This window comes from Arvicola amphibius, chromosome 2 (assembly GCF_903992535.2).
Source record: "Arvicola amphibius chromosome 2, mArvAmp1.2, whole genome shotgun sequence".
Taxonomy (NCBI): Eukaryota; Metazoa; Chordata; class Mammalia; order Rodentia; family Cricetidae; genus Arvicola; species Arvicola amphibius.
In genome coordinates this window covers 149,940,650-149,951,142 of record NC_052048.2, presented here as the reverse complement: position 1 = coordinate 149,951,142, position 10,493 = coordinate 149,940,650, and the positions used below count along the sequence as shown (strand labels likewise).

General features: G+C 53.1%; 1 protein-coding gene across 1 annotated transcript; it reads left to right on the top strand.

Annotated features, from left to right (window-relative positions):
* The first annotated feature begins 6,189 nt into the window (after positions 1-6,189).
* On the top strand, positions 6,190-9,831 carry Atp6v0e2 (ATPase H+ transporting V0 subunit e2). Its single transcript, XM_038318079.1, has 4 exons — positions 6,190-6,293; positions 7,705-7,752; positions 9,060-9,186; positions 9,622-9,831. Exons 1-3 carry the CDS (start codon positions 6,190-6,192, stop codon positions 9,151-9,153), a joined length of 246 nt encoding a protein of 81 aa, XP_038174007.1. The 3' UTR covers positions 9,154-9,186; positions 9,622-9,831.
* The last annotated feature ends 662 nt before the right edge of the window (positions 9,832-10,493 follow it).

Sequence of the window (10,493 nt, the reverse complement as noted above, 5' to 3'; positions counted from 1 at the left end):
GAAGGGGATTCCTCTCTGTAAGGAGGAATCCACGGTCCAGAAGACATCTGTCACATCATATGGGGAACCATGAGGTTCAGAAGGATCACATAGTGAGGGTTTCTGGACCCTATACCATCTCAGAAGCCCTGTGGTTCTGAAGAGTGGCCTAGACAAAGCTTTGGGGAACCCTTGATCACGGAGAGAGACTCTCTGAAGATCCTAGGCTGTCCTGGTTGGGTACTTCGTGGGCCCATAATGTGGGCAATGACAAAGGGTTGAAGGGGACAAGGCCCTCAAGGTGCCACAGTGACTCTCAGTGCAAAAGCATGCCCGAGAGGCACTTACCTCAAGCCTGTTTTCCCCAAGGAATCCTGCTGTGAGAGGGTTTGCCACACATTCTGGTGGCAGGGGACTTTCCTGAAGTGGGAGAGTGGGGCTAACAGGGGAAAGGAACAGCCCAGCTCTCCGCATCCCTGGCATGAATATGAGGTGGCCTCTGAGGAAGGTCACTTTGGTGTGGAAATGACCTTGGCCTGCTGCAGGAGCCCCCAGGATTGGCCATTCTGGACCACTGCGGAGGCTCATGTAGTAGAATCCAGGAGCCCCTACCCCTCAAGGGCTGCCCTTGACACACACCAGCACCTGTCGCCACAGCACAGTGAGACGTGCTCCCTCTGAAGGGAACCTGGTGTCCCCCGGGCCCCAACCTCTCAACCCTTGGCAGTTTCCTGAGGAGTGCACAAGAGGTGGGAGGTGGGAGATGTGGAATCCCAGCCAGCTCTTCTGCAGATAATGTGCCTGTGGTTAACCCCTTCCTCTTTCCTGTGCCTCAGTTCACTCCTCATGTGTCGCCACAGAGAATCCAAGTGCCTGTTGGCTCCCTGTAGCTATAGCAGTAGTCAGCAGGAACCTCAAGGTCCTGGAGAGAAGGGCTTATTTAGAGCACTTAGCTGCCCCTACCTGCTCTTGTCCTTAGTGGAAAAGGTGTCAGCTTTGCCACTGGAGGTGAAAGCGCTGTCCACAGGACAGGTACACCTATCCTTCTGCAGAATGCCCTGCAGACTGCTCGGAAGCACCAGGGCTTGGAAGCACCAGGGCTTGGAAGCACCAGGGCTTGTCAAATGTGCCTCATTCTGGATGAGTAGAACCCTACTCCCCACACCAGTTCAGTAGCTGTGTCTTCCCCAGCACCTTCACGGGTATCCTCTGGTTTTAAGGCCACTTCCCCTCCCGTAGAAGGACCTCCAGTAAAACTCTGGGCCCTCTCACATTTTCCCTTTTATTGTGAATTCCAGGGCAGCCTGACCTTGCAGGCTTAGTGGTTGCCTGTTTGGTTAGGATGATCTGTCTAGGTTCTGCCTTTTAGCTCCAGGTTGGAGACTTGCCTAAATGATGGGCTCCTTGCCTCTGTCTCCTGCTCGTTTTAAAAAGGCAGGAGCCTTGCTTGTTGCTTGTCTTCTGCAGGCCCTGCTCTGTGTCATAGGCACACAGCCTCTGACCATGCCACCGGCCTACTCCTTCCAGCAGGTGCTGAGCCCCCCAGCAGGTGCTGGACCCGGGTGCTGCAGCACTAGCAGACCCCATGGCTCTCAGCCTCAGCACTAAGCCTTGGTGTGCAGTGTTTTCCCCACTCCAGAAACTCCCCCATCCAACCTGGGGGCTTGGGGAAAGGGACAGGCAGGCCTTTGGCTCCAGGTCGAGGAGGTGGCCCAGGCAGTCCTCAGAGTCCAGGGATTTGCCAGGCCAGGGTTGAAGTAGAGGTCTCCATCCACGCGGTTCATTTTTCCCATAGCATCTTTCCTTTGACAACCCCTCAGCGAGACACTGGTCCTGTCAGTGATGGAGGCATACTCTCTGGAGTGAGGTTTTAGGACCTGAGATAGCTACCCTGTCCTCTCCACACCAGCACCCCAAGGTCACCTCCTGATGTTTTCTTCAGATAGAACAGGGGCCTCCTTGGAGCAGGGTGTTTCTAGACTAAGTCTACCCAGAAACATTGGGTGGCCATCATGCAGAGAATAGGCTACTCGCCTAGGTGTTTGCCCTACTCAAGCTTTCTGGCCAGAGAAGGTCCTTCCCAGTGCCCTTTGCCAGCTGAAGACAAATGATATTCTTGTGTAGTCCCTCAAGGTGGACACTAGTGAGCATGCCCACCTTGCAGACTTTGCCCAGGCTGCTCCTGTTTTGCTCTTAGGTATGGCTGCATTTCTCTGGGAACTCCGGATTTTGTCTCGGGGGAAAACAAATCAAGGGATGTTGTGAAGAAGAGGAAGCACTACCCATTTGGTCTCAGCCCTGGCCTTCTTCCTTGCCTTTTCCCACGCTTGACACTCCCACCCCACTCCACCTGTCTGTCTGTCTCTAGGTAAATGAGGCTGGCCTTGAACTCCTAGAGATCCCTGCGCCTCTGCCTCCCAGAGCTGGGATTCAAGGTGTGCACCACCTCCCCTGCCTGTTCTCTTGCCAGCATCTCCTGTCTGCCGCTTATCCCTCCCCTGCCATGATAACTGGTGCTCACTGGGACTGCTGTGCCAAGCAGCCAGCACTGTACTCAGCACTTTGATTTCAGTAACCATAGAGACTCAGGCAGTGAGGAAGCTCAGCCCTGGCCAGCTGAACACAGGAGACTGTAGCCACCTCAGACCTTGTACCACAAAAGGCAAGTCCCTAGGGTGCTAAGTGTGGTCAGGACTGTGGAGGTCACCAGTTCCCCCAGACGGGCATCTGTGTAGCCAGGAACAGGGTGACGGGTCTGGGACGCTCTGGGATCCTGGTTTCAAGGAGGCGCAAATTAGGTTAAAAAACCATGTTCAAGACTTAACTTCTGTTATTTGAATAAAGCAGAATTTGCCTTTTTTGCTGTCTTTGGATGCCCTTCCTCTGAGTCCTGAGTGAGCCAAGAGGTTCTGCCTGACTGTGAGAAGGTGGCGGCGGAGTGAAGCACAGCGTGAGTTGGAATCAAGTGTCCCATGCTCACCATGCTCAGCACATCATGGCTGTCAGAGGGCTTTCATCCAAAGGCCTCGCTTTCGGGGGAAGTCACCCGTTTTCACCAGCAATGCCCAAACTGTGACACTACCCAACAGAATTCCCAAGAAACCGTTTCAGGATGTTTCTGCAGCCCTGTTCAGTGGTCAGGTGGCCTCCTAGCCCTCCTGGCAGGATGGAGCAAGGAGGCACAGGTGCTGAGATACCACCAGATCTCTAGCCAGGAGACTCAGTCATACCATATCTGCATGTGCGGTTTTCAGTGGTACTAGAGAGCCACTGGAACCAACACGCGGGTGACTTTCTGGGCTAGAACTCTGCAGCTACAAGTTAGGAGAAGCAGCCTGCAGACTCCTCCCTCGCCTTCCATGGAGGTGAGAGAGCGTAGCCTAGAAATAGACTGCCATAGGCATCTCCGCTGACATGAGCAGGAAAACCTTCCCTGGGAGCTTCCCTCCCTCCCTCCCTCCCTCCCTCCCTCCCTCCCTCCCTCCCTCCCTCCCTCCCTCCCTCTCTTCTTCCCTCCTTTTCTCTGTCTGATATTTTGTCACATGAGAAAATTAACTAGTCTATAAATGTCCTTGCTTAGGGAGTCTGTTCCTGCTGCACTTTAACACCTCCCCCTCCCTCCGCTGCAGCCACTATTAGACCATAGCTTGGGTACTTGCTACAGAAAATCCACAAAGCATGGTCTGTGAAAAAATGTCATAGAGTCATGGACAGAGTAGCACCAGTGTGTTGGCTCTTGGCTGTCTAGTTCTGTGAACAAGGCTAAACACCTGCCTTGTTTAGCCAGCCTGTCGTGGAATTTTCTTGAAAGGCCTTCTGTGCTATCTTTTCTATCTGGACTTACAGTAAGATAAGCAGAAAGCCAGCAGTGTAGGTTTGCAGGAGATAGGCTGAGTGTTCAGGGGCTTGGCGATGGCTTCCAGAGAAATGGAAGCCCTGGCCCCAGCTGCTGCACACCTGCCTTAAAAATGACTGCTGTGATGATCGGGCTCCCCCTCCGGCTCTCGCCTGGATGGTGAACCTTCAGGAGTGGAGAGAGAGAGAGAGAGAGAGAGAGAGAGAGAGAGAGAGAGAGAGAGAGAGAGAGAGAGTCCTGAGTCTTGCTGTGTTCCATATAGATCATCTGAACTCCACTGTAGACATTGTAGATAGAGGATAGTCTATCAGTGTCCTGATCAGAGGCTGGGCCCCACAGGGTTTAGTGGAGCATTGAGCTCTGCACAGGAGGTGGAGTGGGTGCAAGGTTCACCTCACTGAGGAGAGGCTCCAGCCCAGGCTGAGTCCTCTGCTCGGAGCTTACCTTCTCTATCAAATCTGCAGGCCACCTCTGCTTGGCAGTAGCAGGCACACACCATGGGGGAAACAGCCAAGCTGGTCTTGAACGCACATGTGCACATGGATCTATATCAATCCTGAAGCCTGACTTGTCCCTATTGAAAGGTACAGGGCTTACATCAGTAGGGAAAGTTAAGAGGACTCCAGAGATGACCCAGGCCTTTGCAACAAGGAATGAAGTTTATTTTAGGGCAATATCAGGCATGCCAGAAGCTGAATAAAACAGTGTCACACTTCTCTGCTTCCAGAGACTTCTGCACATTCGGGGTTGGGGTAGGTGTGTGGGAAAGTCTCAGTTGGTGAAAAGTCACCTGCTCTTGTCTAGGACTTTGTTTCCCCACTGGGGAACAAGAAAGAGACCAAGAAAGCAATGGACCACTGCCTTCACCTTCTTCCTCTCAGCCACTAAGTTCCCCAGCTCCTCTGCCTTGGCTGAGCAGCACATGGCCGTATGTTTGAGTATCACAAGATCTTGCTCGAAAAGACAGACTTCCAAGATTGTTGCCCACACCCCACCTACCACCACCTGCATCTACAAAGTATTGTGTGATGGGTCTTATGGTGTGTGGCTCTGAGGCTCGGCTTCCTATTGCTTCCCAGAGAGGATTTGGAAACATTTTTAAAAATCATCATCTTTGTGTGCATGATGTCTGTGTTTGTATGAGGCACACATTCCTCGGTGCATTTGTGGAGGTCAGAGGACAACCCGATGGGAATCTCAGCATGGTACCCAGCATAGCCAATGTCAACCCAAAACCTCCATGGGAGAAGGGAGACAAGACAGTGGATTCACCTTGCTGCAGTTACAGGCATGTGCCATCACCCTGGGCAGGAACAAAGCTTTTAAACAAGTCCAAGCTGTAGTTTTTTAATCACATGACACCTCAGCTAGCTTAGGTGTTTACACCTGAGGTCTTTGAATACTACCCCTCTTCACCTCCGACTTGCAGAAAGTTTGACAAGATGAATAAAATTATCTTAATTAGGGGATGTGGATGTGACCTGTCCCTGCTCTGGATAACTAGGAGCACATCACTGGCAGAAGCAAATACAAGGACAGACACTTCTCGTCTGCATCCAGTGTGTGCGCATATGTGTACGTGTATGTAGGGAAAGGGAGCATTTCCCGTGCCATGCAACCTCTAGCTTCCCGGAATGTATGCAGTCCTGGTCAGCTGCAAGCGGCAGGACCGACTGCAAAGATGTCTCCGGCAGCCACAGTTCTCTATAGAAAGGATCTCTATAGAGGGTCGAGATCAAAAGATCCCATTGCTCTCCACAAAAGAGGGGAGCTATGGAAGATAGGGGACCAAAAAGCCAAGGAGGACCCTTCCAGTTCTGCTGCAGAAACTATTGAGTTTTGAGCGGCTGGATGTTTCCCGCGAACTTGCGACAGAAGGCGATGTGGTATTAGGTGAAAGATGGGAGGCCAAGTCTGTGGACTCTTAGCTACCTGAACTCCCCTAGTAGAAGCCCCTATGGTCCCTGCGCCATCCTCCGATCCGATTCGGTCTCCTCCTACCCAGTCCCCTTGTCCCCAGACACCCGGAGCTGCCAGAGCACAACACGTGACCCACTACATTCTGGTGGGAATAAAAAAGGAAAAATGCAAACCCAAGCTTGGAACCACCTGCGACAGGGCAAATCCTACTCAGCCAATCAAGGGAAGGACTCTTCGGAAGCCCCGCCTTTGGCCCTGAGTGACAGCTGGTGTGCCGGCCCGTTCAGAGATGCGCGAGCGCAGATTCGCTTGGTCCAGGGCCTGAGCCACTGGGATCCCGTTGCGCATGCTCATAGCCCTCTTCCAGGACGTGCACCTGCTAGGAGAGTCCGCCGTTCGACCCAGCATCCCACCTGAGCATCGCGCACCCAGCCATGACAGCACACTCCTTTGCCCTGCCAGTCATCATCTTCACCACGTTCTGGGGCCTCATCGGCATCGCTGGGCCCTGGTTCGTGCCCAAAGGACCCAACCGCGGGTAAGAAAGACTAACAGGCCTCGATTCCCTGCGGACCCTCCCCTGTCCCCTGACTAGGCTCGCCTCTTTACCCAGGGGCTCCCGCTTTCTACCCTGCAGCTCATGACCACACTGGAACACCTGTCCATCACTTCTTCCAGATCTGTACCTGGACCGAGGCAGCCAGGAAACAGGCTGGAGGACCTGGTGAAAGGGTAGATTCAGAAGTCAGGGGACGTTTGAATGTGGTCAAACACACACACATGCACACACCCGTGCAGTAGGTTAAGCCACCTATGGGCACTGATGGGCCATCCTTGCCAGCTGTGTGACGCTGGGCAAATACCAGGTCTCAGTTTCCTCACTGAGGGAGATAGGGATGGTGGCAATACCTGCTTTGTAAGGCTGTTATGAGGGTTGCCCTCTGGGCACATTGTGTATACTGAATGATTTTAGCTCCCTTCATTTTTGGAAGGCTCCTAGCAGTCCCTCCTCAGGTTAGCCTCTTAGTCCACCCTCACATTTTGCCCCCTGGTCCTTTGTCGCAGCACTGAATGCCCAGTGCACAGCCAGGAGTGGTCGGAGCTGTCTCCTGATGCTAAAGGAAGGATCGGGCACTAATCTCTTCAGTACCACCTTGAAGTCCTTGGGCTCTGCCCTGGATTAGGTTTAGCCTAAGCTGGAGGCATAGATGGGCATTGCCTTTATTCCTGCACATTGAAGGCGGCTGGAGAGATGGTTCAGCAGAGACCCTCCTCTTCCAGAGGACCAAAGTTTGGCACCCACATTGGGAGACTCACAACTGTCTTGACTACAGCTCCAGGAGATCTGAGGCCCTCTCTGGCCTTTGGGGCACCAGCACACATGTTCACATAGCCACATACCGATACACACATATGTAAGTAAAAATAAAAATATGTCTTATAAAAGATTTAAACTGGGCTGCACAACTTTACTGTAGGCATACCAGTGTCATCTCTTCCGAAAGCCTTGGTGAACTCTTTCTTGTCCAGCACATCTGTCTCCAGCTGTGTTGGAAGCCTCTGTCTTTGGTCTTCTCTGAGTGGGAACAAAACGCTGTTTTCTTTATAATAGCCTAGCCCAGCCTCCTTGCTGCTCACCCCATCTTCTGATCTGTCCTTTTCTTTGACGTTGCTGGATGAATTCTGAGGCCATTCTATGATGGGTTGCCACAAGTGGAGCTTGAGCAAAGCCTTCTTCAGCATTAAGGTGGAGATGTGTTTGCTGACAGAGAAGAGAGGGGAAGCAAGAGATTTACAACACACCTTGGGTGTGGATGACCTTTGATGGTCTCATGCTTCATCTTGTAATTCTTACTCGGAACGGATCTCAGCCCCAGGAAAGGCTGTCACGGGGAGCTCTTTCTCTGGCCCTGTGTACCAAGGATGCCTTTTCCTGTCTGCTGTTACAGGGTGATCATCACCATGCTGGTAGCCACTGCTGTCTGCTGTTACCTCTTGTGAGTATGCCTTCCCAAAGAGCCGGGGGTTGTGGTGGCCACTAGTGCCGTCTGGCTCCGCCTCCCAGGTGACAGTTGCACGAGCTTTGTGTTGCCCCAGCTGAGCTGTGAGATACATGAATTGGGCCAGCTCAGTAGTGTCTGCTCCTGTCTGGGCATCAGAATCCTCCAGACTGGTTGTTCAAACACAGCTTTTGTGCTCCACTCTAGACTCAGCAAGCAACATAGAAATCAGAATGCCTGGGTGATTGGACTAGAGCCAATGTAGAACCACTAGGGGGCAGCAGAGGTGTGTGTGTGGCAATACTAGGGTGGCTCCCCAAGGCCCTCAAGGAACCCTCACCTTGGGACCAGCTCAGGGACCTTACATACTTACAGAAAATCAAATCATCTCACATTGACACCCACAAATCCTAAGCCCAGTTTCCTGTGCCAGCCAGAACACAGGCCCTGGCACCTGCTGGATTAGCTGCATGCTCTTTGAAAAAGGGAGGAGCCAGTTCTCCCTTGGTATGTGAGACGGGTCCATCTGTGCCCACTCCCTTGGTATGTGAGACGGGTCCATCTGTGCCCACTCCCTTGGTATGTGAGATGATGGGTCCATCTGTGCCCACTCCCTTGGTATGTGAGATGGGTCCATCTGTGCCCACTCCCTTGGTATGTGAGATGATGGGTCCATCTGTGCCCACTCCCTTGGTATGTGAGACGGGTCCATCTGTGCCCACTCCCTTGGTATGTGAGATGGGTCCATCTGTGCCCACTCCCTTGGTATGTGAGATGGGTCATCTGTGCCCACTCCCTTGGTATGTGAGACGGGTCCATCTGTGCCCACTCCCTTGGTATGTGAGATGATGGGTCCATCTGTGCCCACTCCCTTGGTATGTGAGATGATGGGTCCATCTGTGCCCACTCCCTTGGTATGTGAGATGGGTCCATCTGTGCCCACTCCCTTGGTATGTGAGATGATGGGTCCATCTGTGCCCACTCCCTTGGTATGTGAGACGGGTCATCTGTGCCCACTCCCTTGGTATGTGAGACGGGTCCATCTGTGCCCACTCCCTTGGTATGTGAGATGATGGGTCCATCTGTGCCCACTCCCTTGGTATGTGAGATGATGGGTCCATCTGTGCCCACTCCCTTGGTATGTGAGATGATGGGTCCATCTGTGCCCACTCCCTTGGTATGTGAGATGGGTCCATCTGTGCCCACTCCCTTGGTATGTGAGATGATGGGTCCATCTGTGCCCACGCCCTTGGTATGTGAGACGGGTCATCTGTGCCCAGTCCTCACTCTGCTGTCCTCGGCAGCTGGCTCATCGCCATCTTGGCCCAGCTGAACCCCCTGTTTGGACCACAGCTGAAGAATGAGACCATCTGGTATGTGCGTTTCCTGTGGGAGTGACCATGAGAGTGACCAGCTGGCTTCAGGCCCCAGGTACTGAGGGGACTCACTTGAGGGTGAACTGAGGGGCCTGCGTGGGAAGGAAGGGGATCAGGATCATCACAGGGGCTTCCTCTGGACTCGGGAACTAGTTTGTTTAGCAAGGGAAATGAAAGGCTATGGTAGCTGTAAGAGGGATGGAGGCTGGGGTTCCCGGTCCCTGTCCTCAGTAAGCTTCTTCCTGAGGTGCAAACATACAGCCTCAGCTGTGGACTGCCAGACCACAGGTGGGGACAGGGGTGTGGATGAGACCCATCTGTGAGTTGGTCAGGTGAGGCTGGCCATGGGTAATAAGAGACCAGCTTGGACAGAGGGAGGTGAGGGTGAACTGGTCCAGGTAAGGAAAGGAGCTGGCTTGAGGGAGATTTCCAGCTGGAGGGGCAGATGAAGGGATGATGGTGGTGATCCTTAATATGATGTGCTTTCCAGGTGCGCTGCTGTGGATGGCCCAGCCTTGATACCCCTGGAGACCCTGCATTCCCACTGGCCCCGCCCATCAGCCGTCCCTTCTTTGTTCTCCGTGCCAATGCTGTGGGATCCACGCCTCCAGAACCAGCCTGGTTTCAACTTCCCAGCCATTAGGGGGCCTCCATTTGGGGAAGCCTTGGCTCAGTCCGGCCACAGCAGCGGCCAACCTGTGCTTAATTCCCCACACTTGGCAGTTTTCTCTCTCTTCCAAGCAGATCCTGGCTGAGAGAGCAGAAGCCAGGACTCAGCCCAGTCCCCGAAAGGACATACGTCTTTGTGGAGAAGAGACTTGTGGCCCAGGATACTGGAATCTTTCCACCTTGTGAAATGCGGGATCAGCATCACAGGCCTCCTCCAGCTCTGGTGTGGGTTATTCTTTAGGTCTCAAACACTTCTAGGTGTGACAACATGGACGTGTTGGTATCTTAAAGAAACAGTCACACCAAATCCCCGTCCTGCGCTTTGGGTCAAGATAGAAAATTTAGTCTTTTGTAGCAGTGAAGTACTCCACATGGGAGGGAGGTGGTGTCTTTGGAATGTTCTAGTCACTTTCCTCTCCGTCTGTAGATAAGCTCACCCACTCCCCAGAACCGCTCAGTTGGGGTGCAGCCCTTCCAGGAGGCTACACTTCATTGGGTTGTGGTGGAGCAGATCCCAGTGCTGGTCCCAGGAGCATTGGAAAGATCTGGAGTTGGGATGGGGGGCAGACAAGAAGGTAATGTTTATGGGCTTCTATTGGCACTGTGCCTCCCTGGCTTTTGAGACCCTCTGTCCCCAAGCTTATATGCTGTGCCAGGCACAGTGAAAGACATAGAATACAGACCATGGGGGGA